Source organism: Centrocercus urophasianus, unplaced genomic scaffold (assembly GCF_019232065.1).
Source record: "Centrocercus urophasianus isolate 14NV4802_14NV808 unplaced genomic scaffold, USGS_Curo_1.0 seq_13, whole genome shotgun sequence".
NCBI lineage: Eukaryota > Metazoa > Chordata > Aves > Galliformes > Phasianidae > Centrocercus > Centrocercus urophasianus.
The window spans coordinates 43,784,080-43,804,826 of NW_024884475.1; the positions used below are offsets into that span (position 1 = coordinate 43,784,080).

Genomic DNA, 20,747 nt, shown 5'->3' on the forward strand with positions numbered 1-20,747 from the left:
AGCAGAGAGTGGAGAACCTCATGCCCCCAAGGAAGTACAGTGTTATCTCCATTCATGCAGTAAGAAAGCTGAGTTTCTGAGGGTTAATCTGGGATGTGAGGGGTAAGGCATATGGACCCCTGAGACCCTAATTATGGACATGACCAGATGGGATGCAACTGTGTTGTGAGGGTCATGTAGGATCTGCACCCAATCTGTCAAATCTAGACAACTGCTGTAGCTATTCTGCCTCTACCCCAGGACATTCTCAGCTATGAGTATTTTAAGTGTCTGAATGAAAAAGTCCCAAAATTTGTAAAGCACCTTCCTGCAGCCAGTAGTAGAAACAGTTGCGTTTACACTTTAGGTAGTAAGAGTGGGATTTCAATGACGTCACTGGTCACTTCTCCGTCACACTAAATTCTATAAGTTTTGCTTGTTTTATTTTAAAGGTTTTTTCCTTCAGTATCTGTGAATTGCTGCTACAATGCAGATCCAAGTCAGTTATATTCAATTAAAGTATATCGCTTTTAGTATGTGAATCTGTTATTACTTTCTATGTGTGTTCAAAAATACTGGTTACCTCAACTTACAGATGTTTTAATGCTTCGTGGCTGCCAGATCTTTTAAATATACTGCACCTTGTGTTGGGGTGCATCAGCAACTTATAACATTGTAGGCTTTTTTTTTCTCCCCCAGCACAAAATCCTTTAATTTTACTCAATGTGTATTGGACATGTTTTGAAAGCCAACACTAGAAAGAAAGAAAAAGAAACAGAATGAAAATGCATTAATATAAAGTTATGATGTTTTGACTGTGGTGTCATTACGGATAGGAATTTCCAAGCAGTCTGGTAGGTTTGAGAAATTATTCTTCTACAGGTTCTAATCTGGTCTGCAAAACATACATTATTGAAAAAATGTTAGCACGAAGAGAAGGAAGTATGGCTAATGAGACAGAGCTTATCGTACTAATTTCACTGTCAGTGGATATGCAACGTAATTGTATATCATATAATTGAAATATTTGCATTTTCTGTTGATCAATTTTGTTTGAAAAGAATTGGAAATTCTTGTTTAAAAACAAAAACAAAACAAGAACTTTGAAGGGTTCTTGAAGGGAAGCTCTGACTCAATTTTCATAGGCCAAACTCAGAGGAAGAGGGCCAAGTTCTGCACCGAGATGTGGGGGAGCTGAGGCATGTGCTGTTTTGATACAGGCAAAGGAAATGGCATGTGTTTTGCCAGGGAAAGGGATAGTCTTTCAGGTAGAACAAAATTTCTTTCTCAGGTTGTAAGAGAATATTGTCAGAATAGAGCAGGACTGCTTGCGGTAGCACAGGGGGGAAGGCTTAGAGACCCTGGACATGCATCGAAACAGGAATGTTTTTCACAGTGACAGTCAAGTTTAGAAACAGGTTGCCCAGAGAGTCTGGGAACCATTTTTGAAGCTGTCATGTGCCACTTCTTTCATCTGCCCATTGAACTGTGCCACAGAAGGCTCAAGTGATAAAGAATTGGTGGTCAGTGGAGTTTTTCACATCATCCCATTACTGAAAAATGACATAGACTTATTTCAGTGGATGTAAATGTGTGCTTATTTTTGGAAGGATATGTTTCTTTCAACAATATCTCAGAATGCATAGACTTTGAAATTCAACTTCAGATTTCTTGGGGGTGATTTCTGATCTGATTTCCCTAAAGATGCCACGTCTTTGGATGAAGGTCTTGGATGCCATCCCAAATGCAGAAGGGGTTTTGAAATCACCAAGTTCCTGTATTCACACTGATTCCTTAATTAACTTTCAGTGGATCTTATCCTAAATCATACTTTGTTTGGAAAGAGAGTTTAGGAAGTGGAGGGATTGAGGATTTCCTCTGTGCTGACCAGCAGAAACCCTTAAGTCAGACAGGTACAGGAAGCCCAAATTTATGTAACCCTCCTGCAATGCCCATAGGGAATTTGCAAGAGATTAGGGAGGAATGAAAGAAGTGGGAAAACACGATATCATCTGACAGTGTGAAGAAGCTGAGCTTTAGTGGACACCAAATATTTTACATCATTCAGCATTCTTCTAAGCTTTTCAATCTGAAATTTTAAAAATTCATTATTTAATTGAAAATTTGGGGCTTTTGTTTTCTATGCAACATGGAAAAAAAAAAAAAAAGGGAGGCTAATGAAGTGTGACTGTAATATTTTTTTCCCCCACTCTCCCCACTGCTATTTTTGGCAGCCACGCGAAGGAGCTGCATGAATATCACAAAACGTGATGCTCTGCATCTCAGCCTAGTTTCTGGACTTCTTTAGCTGGGTATATCCATTCTCTCCAGTCATTCTCTGTTATCATAAAAGTAATTGCAGTTATATACAGACCCCAGACCCTCAGGATGGGTGACTGACAGTTTGCTGTAATATCCTGGATCGCATGCACGATAACTTTCAATTCAAGGGCAGGCGTGAGTTATCATTTCTTTTGTTGCAGGAAAATCGTGTGCACTGAAGGTAACTCTGGAGAATGCTTCAGTCTGCATCCTGCCTTAGCTTGTGCTTACTTACTCATGTCTACTAATTTGGGAGTGAATTAAGTTCTTGTGACGAGAGGCAAATTCTGTGAATGAAATTCTTGGGGTGAAAGCTCAGTTCTAGTTCTGTGCTTCCTTTAGAAAAAAAACAAAACAACTCCATTCCTCTTCTTGAGTATTTTTAAATTGGTACAAACTGTGTGCCCAGTGAAGGGCAGAATTTGTGTTATCGCTTTTATCCCTCACCTCCCCCATTTTATGACATAAGTAATTGCAAAAGGAGTCTTTCAAGTGTAGGTAGTTATTTGGTATTTAGTTTCTTATCATGGGCTGCCTTAGAACTGCTCATTGTGCTGCTATATATAGAAAATGAATTGCCATGCTCCAGCCCCAATTCTTGTCAACAAATGGTCTCGAGGGAGAGCTTCCATCACAGATGATATGCTGAACATTGCTGTGATAATACCAGTGATGGCTGGCTCTGCAGCTCGAAATGGAGGGAAAATAATTACCAAACAGTAACTGTCCTTCCAGTGCCCACAGTGATATCCTCAGATCAGCGTTGAAGTTAATTCTTTCAGTATAATTCTGTGTTCTGCTGATGTTAAAGCCAAATGCTAGCTTCCTGCAGTTTGTCTGACGTATTTCACCTTTCATTTCATGATTTTTTTTTTTTTTTGTACACCATTTATAGTTGCGGAAGTGATAATGCAGCTGGTAAATTATAGGAATAATCTTTGCTTAAGTGGTGAAGTGTAATTGATGGTTTGGTTCAGAACAAATGAAATCCCAAGTTATATTTATAAATCTCTTCCCTTCTGCATGTAAAGATAATGTTTATATGTCATTGAAACTCACATGGAAACTACTTAGTTTTATATACATAATTAGACATGAACCAAAGTAAATGGAGATATGCATCACTTTCGAATCAGCAGTTTTGTGACAGAAAATCCTATTTATAGTATTTCTATTAATTTTGTCCTTTTTGTATTAAAAAAAAAAATCATTTACAGGCTATTTTTTATTTTTCTTTTAAATTAATGCTTGATAGCATTGTTGTAAAATATGCTTCCATCATATTTCTGTGAGGGGATCAAATGTGAAATGAAACGATTTATCCTTAAGAGAGGGGTGGATTTTTGTCCGTGCATTGAAGAGCCATAGATCTCATGGGTTGCAGGAGAAGACAAAGGCTCATCGTATCATTTGGTGAATCACAACTGAGTCCTACCTCTCTTCACACAGGTATTTTTGGCCAGAAGCTAGAAGACACCGTCCGATATGAGAAGCGATATGGGAACCGCCTGGCTCCCATGCTGGTGGAGCAGTGCGTGGATTTCATCCGACAGCGGGGGCTGAAGGAAGAAGGCCTCTTCCGACTGCCTGGGCAGGCTAATCTTGTCAAGGAGCTGCAGGATGCGTTTGACTGTGGAGAGAAGCCTTCTTTTGACAGGTAAACTCTTCTGGCTGCCTCCCACTCCCTGAAGCCTGGACCGAACACAGAGATCTGCTGCTGGATGACGTTGCTAGAAAACATGTGGCATGGCAGAGAGAATGAGTGCTTTTACAGTTTTTCTTCACATTTCCTATTATAAATGTAAAATTTTCATTTTTTTCCGACTTTGAAATTTAACTGCAAAGCATTTCTGGAGAAGTTTCATTTAGGAATTGTATCACTAACGTCTTGGATTAATCAAAAAGCTTTATTTTAGTATCATTTGAAATGCAGAGGTTTAGTCAGTTCAACAAAGGAAGAAGCTGTTTTATCACCAACTGTGATATGTTCTGTTACTTCTAAAACTGAAGATCAAATGACCATGCTAGTAAACCTAATTGGTTTTGAGGATTCAGGTCCAACTTGTGTTCTAGTATTTATATAGTTTTGCAAAGATGAAGCCAAGAACCCAATACACTCCTGTAGATGGCTTCAACCTGTAAGGTCAGCGTTTTGGGTAAATTCAGCTCTCCTGCCATGAGCACTGATAGCACTAGTTTGTATATTCAGAGGGTGCAGTCAGAGAAACAGAACCTGGGGATTATGAATGCCCCAATCCCTTTATTAAACTGTATTTAGAGTTTATATGATGTTAGTGAAATTTCAGTATAAAGGACTGTTAAACAACTGTTGTCCTTGATGTGTGCTTTAAGTAACACACAAATATACTTCCTAAATGAAACTGGGATCCTTCATTCCCACTGAAGGCCTGATCTGCATTAGGAGGAAGAAGCAGAACACATTTGCTTTATGGGACCTTTGACTGATAGCAGTACAAGTAACAGGAAGAAAAGCACAGCTTGATCTTTTAGTGCAAAAACATGCCATGGTATGAACCTGATGGAAAACATTTACCTCCGTACCCTCCCTGCTGCTCTGAAGTGAGCAAATTTGATATGTATGGAGATATGTGTTTTTCACAGATGCACAGAAGGCAGACATCTGTAGATCTCTTTTATCTTGAACAGCTTCCACGGTTTTGACCCTCGCTGTGATAAATGGCAAGAATTTATAATGCTGTGGAAAGGGAAAGTGATTGTTTTCATTCGAGATATATTAATTCCACATCAGTAGCTGAGAGTTAAGATGACTGACTAGAAGACAGTTTTATGCAGGAGGACTCTAGGAAGTCTGAGTACCACGATCAAGCTGCGGATGTCCCTGTTCATTGCAGGTGAGTTGGACCAGATGACCCATAAAGGTCCCTTCCAACTCAAATGATTCTATGATTCTGTGATGAGTTAGCTGGTAACCATTTGTAGTATACTGACTGTTCAAATACTAACAGTAGAAAATTACAGTAACCAGGCACCATTTGGAGATCTTTTCCTTTCTTTGACGTTAAGCTAAATACTGCTGGTCATATCCTTGTATCTGTATTGCAGATACAAGTGGGCAAATGCAAGGGGCTAAAGAAACCAATAGTTTGTTTTTTTTCAGGTGTTTGTAAGCTGTAAGACTGTGGCAGAAATGTTAAGAATAATCTGCCCCCAGACTCCAGGAAGATGATGCACTGAACACCCGCTGAGAGATTCAGCTTGAAAGAAATACAGAAGGTCTATCTGTTCCAAACAAATGAGACCAGGGATGAACTTGCATAATTAATATTTTTTGCCAACTTATTTAACAATATCTGTAGAACACACTAATGAGACCCAGGAATAGGCATACCAGTTGAACTTCAGCAGATGAAATGAAGCAAAGATTATACGTGTCACTGCTGTGAAGTAGGCACATAACGTCTACTCTGGTAATGAGGAATATGAGCAGGAGTTACCTTTAAATGTCTGGTACTGTGATTCTTCTGAAGCTGAGGATTTATAGAACACCAGCTTTGTGTGCCTGAATGTCCTGGTTTTGAAAAGTTATTTTTCTGACTGTGTTTTCACATTCAAATTTGAAGATGATCTGTGAATGTAGCAAGTATATCAGAAGTCAGATTTAAATTCTGCTCTCACTTCTGTCACTGGGCACCTTCTTTTACTGTACAATCTTTTGTTACAGTTGTATATTTTGGAAGTGGAGTTGGTTTCACAGTAAAGTATTGTTTGGATTTGGGTAGCCTTTCTTTTTGTTCTGCTGAACAGCAGCATGACCTTCAGGTTTGGAGGAATTGGTATGGAGAGCTGAGCTCTTGTAGAGTAGCCACAAGCTGAAAAGTTGCTGTGCAGAAAAGAAGAATGTATGTTAAGGGGAGTCTCTGCTTAGTTCCTCTTATGGAGTTTGAGATCTACTGTGTTTATTTTGTAATTACCTGTTTGTAGTCACAAGTGTATAGTGCAGGATATACCTGGGTTTTGTTTCTTAATCTCCCTTCCCATATTCTTATGCATTGATAGTAATAAAGAGTTAGCATTTAGAGCTTGGATGACAGTTTCCTTTGATGGGACAAGGAACAATGGAATCCAGGTCATGCTTACATAGCAGTGCTGGGTCACTAGCTCTGACTGGGACAGAGACTAGCTGCTACTGGTACTGGAAGTCATACAAAGAGCTGATGTTTGAGTAGTTTGCCATTTTTTATGGTGACCTTTTTTTTCTGCATTTAGGTGCACGTAAGTGAAACAAAGGCTTTCTAACAAATTAAGTCACTGTGAAATGTGTATGTAGACGTGTATGAGTTTCTTCATGAAATTAAAATATTATTAGCTAATCTTTTCTTTATGCTGTGTTAACTTATTCAGTAAAGATAGAAAGCTTCTTTAGAAGCAGGAGGAAAAATGAAGGTAAGGTTTTATGGCTAGAGTTAGTGCTTATTTTGCCTCTCTTTTAAGATCCAGCTCTTAAAGCGCCTTATGGGCACAGGGAGATGAAGTTCAGATGCACAGATGTCTTTTGCTGTCTAGTGACCTTGAAGTAACTGCTGTTCGCAGTTCTATGGACACCCTGCCCTTCTTTCCTCCTATGCTCTTGTCTGTGCCCGTTTGACTAAGACAAATGAAGCAGAAGGAGTGTGGCATGTTTTAAAGAAGTAAACCAGACTTGCTCAAAGGATTAAAAAAATAAAAATAAAAAATCCATGTTTTTTAAACATAAGGCATGTTTGACAAATTGTAACTCTCATATGAGTTAGCAGATGGATGTGCTGTTGCCACAGTCAGTAACAAAAATGCAGTGAATCCAGAGAAATTCAGATGGTGGCAAAAATCTTCACATATTAATTTGTATTAATTTGAACTTGATCTTTTTTGATAGACTATTTTAATTTACAGTTGTTGAAGGACTGTGAGCTTTATGCAATTCAATCGGAGTGGAACCTGTAAGTGAAATTTCTGAAACTTGCAGAAATGGCAAAATCCAACATCCATCTGAAACATCCAGTGTCCTAGCTCTCTGCAGTGAAAACTAGCACATCAGCATTTCTTGTAGTCCTTGAAGGGGAAGGTATAGTTGCTAAAACAGAAAAATGCTGATGCCTTTTGTATGAAGAAAATAAATAATAGTGAAAAGTGAATGTTGGTTAAAAAAATAATAATAAATGTGTCACTCTGCATGTTTGTGACTCTACATACATACTGTCTGCTTCTGGAACTAGTGCTGCAGTGAGGCAATCATTTGTTCTCACTGCTGTTTGAAACATTAGCATTTCTATGTAGAATTGTTTCCTTTAGGGAATCCACTTTTCTTGTCCGTAGGTTGGAGATTTCCCTCTTCTTGTGTGGCTTATATTTTAAATTTCAAGTTCTCCTGCAATTACAAATCAGACGTTTGTAAAGATACAAAGTGGATTATAAGTATTTGATCTGTAAAATTAGCATAGCATCTGCGTAAAGAAAATAACAAAGGTTTGTTTTGCAATTTTTACATAGAAAGGAACAAAAATTGATTTCCCTTTTTATATCATCTCATTCCATCCACTGTCTGTCACAGTTATTACCAGAAGGCATGGCAGTTATGATTTCTCAGGGAGAAAAAATATTTGAAATGTCCCTGAAATGGATATTAAGCGTGATTAAGATACTGAGCATATTAATCCATTTTTGTGGCTTGGATTTTCACAACTATCATAATCTATGTACATAGCCCTGTGATTCAGTGGAGTTCAGAATTACTGAGCTTACGTGCCTGCATCTGTGAGTATGCACAGGAGAAAAGGCAAGTACATGATTGCACATTTAACAAAGCAAAAACCCTATTGCATCCTCTTATGTGTATCAGCCCCTTTTGAGAAGAATGCAGTGTATGATAGGATAAAATACTCACTGTTACTGTAGTCGCCATTGCCATTGTCTGAGAAACGGATAAAGTGGCAGTATGCAGTGGCTGACAAATATTAGCTGCTGCTCACTGGAATCACATAATCCAGAACGTGGAGCTGAATATATCCCTGTGCATTTAATTACTGGGATTGTCAAACAAAAGTAGGTGTTTGATAAGGATGGTACAAAGAAGGTCATTCAAACAACATACACAACTCAATATATAGAGAATGCACTGCCTACCAGTCATTACTTCATCCCCTCTCAATGGGGGCATAGTCGAAGGATACTACCAATTAATTTCAATTGCAAACTTGACCTGACTGACTGATTTTAGGATAGACTCCTGTAAACTCCATGTGTCTGCGTGTATCCTGAAGACAGTGAACACTGCATGTGTTTTAGAGAAGACAGGAAAGATGCAGTGCACGTGGGAATAATTGCTACAGGATGAACTTGGCAAGGACACTAAATTTTATTTTCAACCTGTTGAGCAGATGAGATCAGGGAGAATGAATAAAGTAGAGCTATAAAGAAGTACTCTGATCCCTGCTGGAATAATTATGCTGTGTTTTGTGTATCTTTTCTGAATTAAGGTACAACAACTGAATATTAGAAAAATCTAACAAGGCAAATGTTTTGTACCATGGAAGTAACTGTGCTTCCAGAAAAAAACTCAGCATTTTTTAGCCCTGAGGCAGTCATCTATCAATATACTTCAAGCTTTTAGGGCTTAGCAGCTCCACGTAAAGCTGAGTTCTAGGAGGTGAATATATGTGACATCTGAAAGCATAATGCTGAAGTATTTTGATCTTTTTGTTCTTTGCAATGTGCTACTAGCATTATTGTAGAACATGGAAAAATGTTAGAGGAGAAAAGAAAGACACACCTTTGTTTGTGATTCCTTTAATTGCCATTAAGGCTGATTAGTGTTTTTGAGGAGGTAGCATCACCCGCCTCAGAATGGTTCTTCTGGGCACTGCATGGGCCTTGGTGCTTTGGTAATTTAGCAAGCAGCATAATTGCCTTTGCAATCTCATCCTCCAGATACAAAACATGTTTTAAAATTTAGGTGAATGCAAGAAAGTGGGATGCATCTGCACTGGCACTATATGGGCTACGAGTAAATGATGACTTGGAAATCACTAGTTAAATAAAGTTTTCTGCTTTCCAAACACAATCCTGCACATAAGAGCTTGTTTAGAAATAGTTCTCTCCAAGGAGAGGCTTTATTCCTTCCCTAGAGGAAAAGCACAGTAATCCCTGCACAAAGCACTTACGTAAAATGAAGTCTTTACTAGAAAGCGGGTTCCTGCCAACACAAATGACCTTAAGCTTGTGTAAATTGCCGTCTATTTCTGCCTGTGGCGATCCAGGCTTCCTTCTCTGATCCTCACAAATGACACTCTGCTCATCAGTTATGCGTCTGGAACTACTTCAGTTCTAATCCCGGCCCTCTTTCTATCCAGCTAGCAGAAATAGCCTCTGCATATGACAAGAGTTAAGAGACTTAATCTAGCAATTAAATACACGTTAAGAGATGCATTTCTTGTGTGATGCAAAGGGTCATTAAATCAGCTTAATTGGTGTCCTGCTGTAGGAGTGTGTGCTTTTAGTTATTGGCAGAGAATGAGCATTGGGCGTTGCTTTGTGTGAATTTCAGTTTCAGAAATGGAGTTGAAAAGACATTGCTTTGTACTTGTTGCTGTGCGGCTGTGATTTAACAAGGAAATAAGTGTTCTCCACTTGCCAACAAGTCAATTCCTTTACTACGCACACAGACTTTTTAAGAAAGGATGGCACTTTCAAAGTAAGAGGGGTGTTTTAAAACAGCCTTATATAAGGCTTGGGGATAAGGTCTGTCAATCTTAAGTATTTCTTGTGCTCACTCCCCTGAATGGGTCCCTGAAAGATAGCATGGATCTCAAGCTTATGAACACAAGGACGAAGGAGAAGAATATGTGGGTTGTGTTTTTTCCTCTTAATAGATCAGTAGACTTGATGATCTTTGCAAGTCCCTTCCAATCGAACAATTCTGAATAATTTGTTAAGCTGAAACATGAGAGATTCTCATGATATATTAGGATCATTTCTCTTTTATTTTTCAGCAAGGGTGTGACCAAATAGTGTAAGAGGAACTCAGAGAGGTTTTTACAGTCTCTGTCCTTGGAGATAATCAAAAGTAATTAGGTGGGGCACTAAAAAACCTGCTCTAATTGGGCTGGTTTTGGGCAGGGGTCTGACTAGGTGACCTCTGGTGGTTCTATGAAGTTTACTCAAAATAGAACCAAGTTTTTGTGGCAAGGAAAACAAAAAGACTTTGATGCATGTTTCACAAGTTGTGGGCAAGACTTCAGCTGGTACTTAGCTTTTGCACTATGCTGTTTGTACTGTATGTATGTTGTGTAGGAATATGATTCCTCGAATGTACCTGCGCAAGGGGACAGGCATCGCATAGGTCATTCTACCAATTGTGTTATGCCTGTGAGCTTTGCGTTTTTGGACCAAAGCCTGACTCCATCACTCGTATACACCTGGGTCACTGTAACACTACCAAACGCAGGCTTTGCCCTGCCAGCCTTTGAGTACTGGTTTCTCAGCGGTAACTATGCTATCATTCTCTCTATAAAGAGCTATGCATGTTTGTTACATTCCTTGGTGTTGCTCAGTTGTGATGTTTCATCAGTGGTTGATAGTGGGCTCTGGCATCTCATCCTGCCTGCTGACTAGGAGCAATGTGCACACTAGGCAGCCATTAACTCTTCCTCGCAAGTCAGAAGGACATCTGCAGTGTCTGAGAGAGCTTCTCCATAAGACTCGAACGCAGCAACACAACTGCCAACTCATGTGGTCGTTCAGGATGTGGTGGTGATGGAAAGTTTCTGTTTGCAGGATTGTGATCTGTGACATATTTCAAATGACGGAGATGCAATTCCAGTAATTCAGGGATGTACTGACACACCAACTGTTCGTACTGTTCTCCTTCGTTTTATTACCAGAATTCTTGAATTTAATTATAGCTTCCCACCTTGTTGTTCCCTGCTGTTTGTTCTTTGTGCAAACTGTATATGTCATCATGGTCTAAGCTATTTTTGGCACAGCATTAATCTTTCTGTACAGTGACCCTGCCCTGTTCTGTTTCCTCTCTGAAAGCTGATGAGGAGCTTGTTGGCTTTGTGCTCTGAAGCGCTGACTCCAGCTCTCTGAACACACGAGTGTGAGGGTTACACGGGGATTTCTGGCGACCTGCTGGGCCTCAGTTATTTTGTTTATGGTGGAGAGGCTGAAAATCTCCAGGCAGTGTAATTGGTCTGACAGCCACTTCCACAGTGTCTGCATATCACAAAGAAAAGTGCTGTCAAACAGCACTGCCATGAGGGATATTAATGACAAAGTTTGGATGAATGGGGCTTTGGATATGTGTAGTCTGATGACTAAGGAGAGGCTGTGGTGCATATGCATTTGTAATGCCTTTGCATTGACTGTGGTGGAGTGCTCTTTTGGCAACGTATCAGCAGTGAAGCAATATCTGTGTTGTAGTGAGGTAAGCAACGTTTCTCGGTCTAGCACGAGATGCTGAAATAAATTGGTTCTCAGCTTGCTGCTGCTTGTTGTGTTGCATCCAATTTTCTGCTTTGTGCTTTCTCATTTCACATTTGTAATTGTTCATTCTGCACCTGGAAAAATCTTGCCTCCATTAATGAGGATTGTTCCAGTGTAGATAACAGGATGTTCTGCCAGAATTTGCATTCTCTACTTTCATAGTTCTTAATGAATTCTTTTAATCATGTTAATGACAAATGCCTAATCATTAAACACTTTGATATTACAATGTCAAATAGCAAAAGAAGAGTCAAGATAGGTGCGATTATTAAGTTGCTGTAGTTGTACTGGCTCTAGGACATATGGAAAGTGTCATTTCTTAAACTGATCGTTTTAGCTGGAAAAAGTCCAAGAGGTAAAAAGCACTCTTCAGGCTTTGAAAAGATCCATGGATTGATTACTGGTCACGGAGATGGCGATCAAGGAAGGAATGCAGATGCCGATGGCTGACCTGGAGTGTGGATACAACATAGCAGATAGGAAATGAAAAACAAATCCATCTCCATCTCAAGAGAGCTTAGGTTTGATAACTCCTTTGAAACTCACAGCTCTCCTCTGCAGACATTGATTAAACAAAGTCCCCAGCAGTGTTTCAGTACAGTTTAACGGAATTTGTAAGAGAACAATTGAGATCATCTTATTTTGCAATCCCACCATCTTGTGGCAGTCTGTGGCATTGCCTTAGCATTTGGTCTAAGCACATTAATTTGAAAGATAGCAAGTGTGTCCCCGTCTGCTAACGGCTACCTCAGCTCAGAAAACACCTTTCTGTGGACTCAGATATGTATTTCAGGACCTTACTTTGAGTATGTGAGTCTTTCTATATTTTTCTTGCTCCTTGGCACCCTGTCTTTCATTTCTCTTCCTGTTCCTCTTCAGCAGAACCAAAGCTTTTAACGCATAATGGACCTGATCCTTCAGGATGTTACTGTATACGTGCTTAATATTGAAAGAAGAAAAATCATAAATTGCCTCAGAGTTGGGGGTTTGGGGATTTATTTTTCCTTCTTCAACCTTTTTCCCATCTGCTGTGACCTTCAGGAGCAAGTATTTTCCTGCACACAAAGGGATCAGTGTATGTGTATGGATAAATTGTACACAGTTTTACGCAAGTAGTCCCCTGGAAACATGTGGGTCAGCAAGGCCTGAGGAGTTTCTTTTTTTAGTAAAAATAATAATGCAAATCTTGAGACTATATAAACGTAGAGCAGTCAGAGTTCAATTCTCTGCTTATTCAGTGCATGCTCCCTCTCATGCTGCAGTGTCGGGCTGTATTAGAGCTGCCAGCTCTAATGGAGAGAGTACCCGAGAAATCAGGATCTGTGCAGTGAGACCTCAGGTGGTTGTGCAATTGGTAAGAGGTTCTGTTGGCCAACATATCAAGAAGGGCTTTAATTCACATCTGGATAGAGGATAGGTAGAAAGCAAAGGATAAGGGCTGAACCTGAGCTAGCATTCAAAATTTCATAATATGGTGCAACTATCTCAAGTTTCATGTGTAATCCTTTTTCACGTGTATCCAAGAGGGGTAGAAACACAGGACTCCTGTTTTCAGTCCACACATGGTTAGGCTTGCAGTCTGGGTTTGCAACCCAGGGATTAGAATTTGCACCTTCTTTAAAAATGCAATTTTGAGTTAATGCTTTATTTATAAAGTTTCTCTAGAAAGCCCTTTCATACATGTTTTGGAATTTTTGTTGGCATATTTTTCATGGTTGAAATAACAGTGTTTTCTGAGAATTTTTTTCAGGGGTGGTGGTGGTGGTTAACATTTAAATATATACCGTGCTTATCGCCACTCTTCTTCTGTTCTGACTTAGATTGCACATACCTGACCATGTTAATCTAAGGTTGTTCCCATCATTCTTGTTAAGATTTAACTTAGTTAAAACTATTCTTGTTTTAACAGAGATCGTTCACTAATAATGATTAACATACTTCTAGCAAAGCTTAAGTACATCAAATACCAGTGGTTACCTCCAAGAGACTGCAAATTTAAAATAGTTTTAAGCATTAAGTCTTAGAAAAAGAGAAAACATGCTGATGCACACTGCACAAATGTCTTTGCATTACTATGTTACTTTTTTCTTCTGAAGTTAGCATCATCTAGAGTCTGTTTTTCAGACTTCTCAGAAGTCAAAGGGAAGGCTATCAGCTCGCAATACAACTCCTTATATGAATCAGGGAAAGCATGTAGAACATTCCAGTAAGGAAGGATTTTAAGAAGTCTCGAGCAGCTAAATCCAGAGGATTCAGAAGTAATACGGGCTTTCTTCACGCATTATTCTGTTTTCAGCTATTATTTTCATAGAAACACTCTTAAGTTTCTGTAACATAACTTTACACGCTATGGAAAGTCTTAAGAAAGTTTTATTGCATGTATAACTTGTGATATTATTCTTTGTCCCCATTTTTTGCTTTTAATATGCCTGATAATCAACTTGGGATGCCGCTGCAAATGCAGCAAAGAAAATATCTAAGTTTCCATAAATGGAACTACAAGAAAGCATTTGTTATAGTTTGACCCTTTGCCCTAAAATACTGCCTGCTGCTCTAAGTACTCAAACATTTCCTAAATTTGAGTGACTTACAGTGTTTTGCCTTATCCAGTACAAGATGGAGCTGAAATTCATTTCCTGGGATTGACAGTTATGTTTAATAAAGTTTTCTGTTTAAAAGTGTAGCTGAAAGGCAGAGTAGTAACAGAACCATAGAGTCACAGAATATCCCAAGTTGGAAGGAGCCCATGAGGATCATCAAGTCCAACTCCTAGTCATTTTGCAAGACCCCATAGGAAAAAGATGAATGTCAGGTTTGGATTGAAGACATGAAATATATGATCTCCATGCTTGCTTAATGCTTATATCAAAATAAATTATACAAGTGGGTACGTTTTGGGAGCGACAGCATATCTGAGAGGAGAGTAATTTAGTACAGTGTGTCAATACGATGTTAGGTTGCTGGCTTGGGTCCAGATGAAATGCACCATGTAGCTAAGAGATTTTGGATCTTTTCAATACCTATGTCTACAAATTGGGTCCTGTTTGTAATTATTTATAATAATGCACCAACACGGTTGACAAATTTACATTTGCAGGTATTCTTACAAGTTGCTTACAGAACAACAAAACTAAAAGCAGATTACAGAGATGATCTATAAATATACATAGTGTTGATAGTAAAATCTAGAATGACAATCAAGAAGCTAAGCAGAGGTTTTTAGCCTGTTATCTGCATAGTATCTTCCTAGTTTGCAGTAATGCCCTATTGTATTCCAACCCAACAGCAATACAGATGTGCACACGGTGGCATCACTACTCAAGCTGTACCTAAGGGAACTCCCAGAGCCAGTCATACCATATGCAAAATATGAAGATTTTCTTTCCTGTGCCAAAATGCTCAGCAAGGAAGAAGAAATGGTGAGTCTGCATGTTGCGTACGATGAATAAAAATATTGGTATGTTATAACCTGTTCCAGTTTTGAGGAATGGAGATGCAAGTAATTACATATCCTAATTTAAGTCTCGTTTGTATTAACTGAGGCTCTCTTTAAAGGAAAATAGTTGTTACCTATGTCAGGCTCAGCATAACCTTTGCTGTATTTGTTGCATATCATCAAATTCAGTCCAAATGAACATCTCTGTGGCCAGTAGCTTTCATTTTGCCTAGGAAACATTTTATCGTTTCGCGGATCATCATCCAGAGCTGAAATAGGGATGGTTTTAGTAGTTTCTATCCAATTTGTGCTGTTAAATCAGATGATTTTCTTCTAAGTGTTCTAGGATGCCACATTTCACTGACTTTAGACTGAAGACCACAGAGCTCTATTCATTGCCTATCACTGAATCAGAAGCAACAGAAAGATGTCTGGAAGTGGGCAACTATCCAAAACTTTTTAAAATTTGCATAACATAGGTGAATTTAGTATGGGTTCTGAGGTACATTAAGTGCCCTGCAATGGCAGAGGACTACCCTTGTATTAGTCTGAAGAAGTAATAAATGAAGCTTGATGTTTACACTGTTATGTGTGCTTATGGGTAATCAACTCAATACAGTGTTTTCCAAGTAAAAATAAAGAAGCTCATTCTTTTGATTGCAGTCTAGTCTTCTAAATTTCTAAGGTTATTATAACTGTTTAATTCCGTTTTGACTTTTCAAATCCTGCTAGAATTGGACCCTTCTTCTCCTTAACCCTCTAGTTAACTGGGAGGAGAATGAGCCCCTCCTTTCCAACCATCTCCGATTGCAGTTTCTTTGATGTGTTTATTGTCTTGAAACTGAAATTGTCAGCATTTTTCAGTGACAAAATACTAAGAAACTCTGCCTCCCCACTTTGTTTTTAACCACATATATAGGGCCTGGTAGAATTAGTGAAGCAAGTGAAGAGCCTGCCAGCTGTCAATTATAATCTGCTGAAATACATCTGTAGGTAAGTGCCCTTGCAAGAACATCACAGTGATATTTATAGCTGTTAGCTGACAGAGAAATTTGTTTGCATTTGGACTCTGAAGGAAAAGTATTACAGAACTGGAGGAGTGGTTAACTTCAGTGATGGCACTAAAAACCTGCCTACTGCACTCATTTCTCATTCGCTTTATCAAAATGCAGTTATAAGGTGACTTAATAAGCAAGCTGCCAAAAGTACAGAAGTGGATATATAGGTCCTCTTCCTAGGACACAGTTTTCCCTTTTATAATTGCAGTTATTGGCCTTAGCTGTGCACTCCTGAGGCATGGTAGCTCTGTAAACTGCAACATCTGGTAGAATAGTTTTGTAGAAATTAGCAGTATCTTAAAAACATGTCTTGAAAAGTAGCAAAGTGTGTAGCAAAGGATGTTCTTAGCATAGGAAACATTTGAAAATAAATTTAAACTTCTCCTAGTTGAGAGTTTGCATTTTGAGGATATTTTATGAGCCAAATAACTGATTGCGTATGTTAGAGAAAGTCATTGTCTTCAACAGGGTTATCTTAAAATTAGATCAGGGAGATATTTCTTTAACATTGTATCATTTTTAAGAAAATATGAAGACACTGAGTATAACCTGGAGCTTCCAAGATGTTCCTTCACAATTTAGAGTGGAATACTCAGACTACGTTAAGAAACCATTGCATGTTTTGATTATTTTTTTTCTTTCCTTCCTTTTAAAATGTTTGTTAAAGGCATATTTCTTCCTCACAGATTCCTGGATGAAGTCCAGTCTTATTCAGGCATAAACAAAATGAGCGTGCAAAATCTGGCTACTGTTTTTGGCCCCAACATCCTCCGCCCTAAAGTGGAAGATCCTTTGACTATCATGGAAGGTGAGTTGACTGTAAATAACTTGAAAGAGAACAAAAGAATATCTTTAGGTTTGTTAACAATTACTAATCCATGTGGTATATACACTACATTCTATGTCCATTTTAAAGACACAGAACTCTTCAGTGTGGATAGACAGCTGGGATAAATCTTCCGAGATACTATAAAAATGACTACAGTTTATAGCATTGCAAACAGACCTTGCATGAGATTGTGCTGCCTTGGCAGCTTAATTAAAAACTTTTTTTCCCCCTCTATGCTTGCTCCAAATATGGCATGTTCTTTCCCAGTACGTGTGGAATAAGTGCAGCTAACTGCATCACCTGCAGTTCTTAAGGGTCAGATATGTTTTCATAGATTGATATTGCAGTAGCCCATCATTCTCCATAAACTCACATGATCCCTTTTCTCTCTCCAAATACTTGTTTCCTAGTATGTTTGATTTAGTTAACCTACCCAGAAATAAGGGCTGTGAACAGTCCTTGCACTGTACATCGTATTAAAAACTTTTAGCTTGTTTATTTGGGATTGTGTGAATTTGTTTTCCTTTGAATATGATGTTTTTTCTTTTTTCCAGATAATTGTAATTCTCATAGACTTTGTTCATTTACTGTTTTATTCCCTTTTTCTGAAGCTTTACGTTTCATCCTCATCCTATTGTAAATGGACAGAAATGTAGTGTTTCCAAGACACATAATGAAAGAATCCAAAAATATTTCTAATTGTTCATTGGATTAAAAATACAGGGAAGTATCATAAAGATGACTTTCATCACTGGAGTCAATGAGAATCTCACTGAGGCTGAGACCCTCGATCTGTCATACCTGCCAGGATGGCATCTACTGCTGGGATACCGTGTATCTTCAGGCCACCTGGGAAAAAAGGAGGCAAATCAAGATTTGGGATGGGATGAGAGTAGTTAGCTAGTCAAAAAGGAGAAAAAGAAGTTATCCTCTGGGTCTGTGTTTTTTCAGAGCTGGCTACTGCCAGTATTTTATGTGAAAGCTTAAATGAGAAAGATGTTTTAAGTGGGTGGAAATGGAAAATACTGATTTTTTTTTTTTTTTTTTTTTTTTTTTTTTTAATGTCTGAAAACATCTCCAGACAGCTTCTCAACAGCCCACAAGCTTAGTGGCTGTTTTAGGAGGTGGCATGGATACTGTGCTCATTGAAGGGAAATAGTATATATTTTTTTTTCACTTGAGGAAACAGTTTTAACTAAACAGATTTATGACTTCTCATACTTCTCTTATAGAAGTAAACCTTTTAGAAGTAAACCTTTTAGATTTGACATGGACTGTGCTGATGTGCAGTTGGGCTGCTCATAGTTAAATACGCGGGATCTTTGTTAACAAAGACTACACATTGAATAGTGCCTCTGTCCAGCCTTCCTCACTGCTCTTTGCTTTTTGGAAGAGAAAGCTTGACAATGAAAAGTGCTCTTCTTGCATAGCCTTTTAAAGCCAAGCATGAAGCTATGTGCAGCCATATCTGTATAATGTGGATGAAAAGTTGTTTTGTCTAGTTCAAGTGAGATTTTCCTGACTTCCAATTACAGGCTAATTTGAATAATCTCTTAGTAGTTGTATTTTAAAAGGCTAGGTTATAAAAATCCGGAATATTTCAAAGGAGTTGATATGGCACAATGGGAAATTCTTGATTAAAAGGGCACAGCCTGCCTCTGAAAGCACTCTAGAAGTTTAAAGATAGGATGATTGTTATAAATACTCTGACCTTGTTCCTGAGAGATTCTTAACAGTACTTAGTGAGATTCAGTTTAAAGAAATAGTTGTATGTCTTCATTACCCTAAGTTCAGTTATTAATGGTAGTGTGTAAATTGTGCAGTCGAGCGATGTGCACACCAAGGGGTTATTAGAGAGGCAGCCATTTATTAGAGATACTTGGAAGTTGTGGTTCTGCATTAGTTCCATACTGTGCATGGAACATACATAACATGACACAGTTGCCTGTTTGCATGTAGTTTAACTACAGACAGGTTAAAAGCATTCACATGAAATAAATTCTGTCACATTATTACCCTGTTAGATCCCAAAGACTAAATTGTTGCTATTCCAACAGTGCAAATCCCTTGCCTGCCACTTTTCTTTTAAACTACTGCGTGAAAGTGCTTTGCCAGAAGGGGTCTTTGGTTTTAAAAATGATTGCCACAATAACTTGAAGCACATTACTCACATTGCTTATAATGACATTATCATTTGCTGCTCATAAACTCCTTCCGTAGTATTTCGGGGATGCAAAAACTGTCATGGCAATAGCGTCTTTGCAAAAATTGCTGTTATTATGGGGTCTGTGAGGAATGCTGGCTTGTTCTGATGGAAAGAAAAGGTGGTGCTGATCTGTCCTGGTATGCAGATGCATTTTGGACACCTTAAACATCCAGGGTCATTTTGGGTAAAAAAACCTGTGGTTATTTTGGGTAAATGTTTCTATAAATAGGATTTTTGCTAAGTATTTGTGGAATCTGAGCCATTAAGATTATTTATGCCCCAAACAGGTCATTAATTACCATGTGCTTACTTGGTACCTTCTTTCAGGTACGGTAGTAGTCCAGCAGTTAATGTCAGTGATGATAAGCAAACACGAAGAGCTGTTTCCCAAGGATGCAGACCCTGATGTGGGACCCGAAGTGTGCAACAATAACAATGAAGTGCCAAAGAAGGCAATCGTTGGACAACTACAAAACAAAGAGAACAACAACACAAAGGAGACAGCAGTGAGGCGCTGCTCTTGGGATAAACCTGAATCTCCCCAAAGGGGAAGCATGGACAATGAGTCTCCAACTGCGCTGCCAGGCAGCAAGACCAATAGCCCTAGAAACAGCATCCAGAAATTAGATGTCACCAGAAGCCCACCACTCACGGTGAAAAAAAATCCTGCTTTTAATAAAGGCAGTGGCATAGTCACCAACGGGTCGTTCAGCAGCTCTGTGGAGAGCCATGAGAAGAGCCAGACCTTACCAAACTGTACCCTGCAAGCCAGGAGGACATCCTCCCTGAAAGGACCGGTGACTAAGATGGGCACACAAAGCATGCAGAATGGAGGCGTGAGGATGGGAGTTTCTAGCACTGATGGGCTCACCAACACCCTCAACAATCGAAGCCCAGGCTGGGCACCCAATGGCTGTGTCACACTGAGGGACAACAAGCAGAAGGAATCAGTGAGTGAGTCGGGTCAGCACAACAGGCTCTCCACCTATGACAATGTCCACCAGCAGTTCTCCACAGTGAACTCTGATGACAAACAGAGTGTGGACAGTGCTACCTGGTCAACATCCTCCTGTGAAATATCCCTCCCTGAGCACTCTAACTCCTGTCGTTCATCCACCACCACCTGCCCAGAGCAGGACTTCTTTGCGGGTAACTTTGAAGACTCTGTACTGGATGGGCCACCACAGGAAGACCTCTCTAACACTGGTGACTATGAGAACAGAAGTGACCGAAGGAGTGTGGGGGGCCATAGCAGCAGAGCCACCAGCAGCAGTGATAACAGTGAAACGTTCGTTGCCAACAGTACTAACAATCATAGCGCTCTGCACAGCCTGGTGTCCAGCTTGAAGCAAGAGATGGCTAAACAAAAACTCGAGTATGAGACAAGGATAAAAAGGTAAGATGGAGTGGTGTTAC

The 20,747-nt window shown here is 39.1% G+C and overlaps 1 protein-coding gene across 7 annotated transcripts in view; it reads left to right on the forward strand.

Moving 5' to 3' along the window:
- ARHGAP24 (Rho GTPase activating protein 24) overlaps positions 1 to 20,747 on the forward strand; it is a 154,445-nt gene that overhangs the window by 130,669 nt on the left and 3,029 nt on the right. For all 7 annotated transcript variants that reach the window (XM_042811506.1, XM_042811504.1, XM_042811505.1 and 4 more), the window contains 5 exons: positions 3,751 to 3,958; positions 15,089 to 15,221; positions 16,158 to 16,231; positions 16,983 to 17,104; positions 19,659 to 20,727. In XM_042811506.1, the coding sequence (XP_042667440.1) occupies positions 3,751 to 3,958; positions 15,089 to 15,221; positions 16,158 to 16,231; positions 16,983 to 17,104; positions 19,659 to 20,727 (1,606 nt within the window). The remainder of the gene's footprint in view (positions 1 to 3,750; positions 3,959 to 15,088; positions 15,222 to 16,157; positions 16,232 to 16,982; positions 17,105 to 19,658; positions 20,728 to 20,747) is intronic.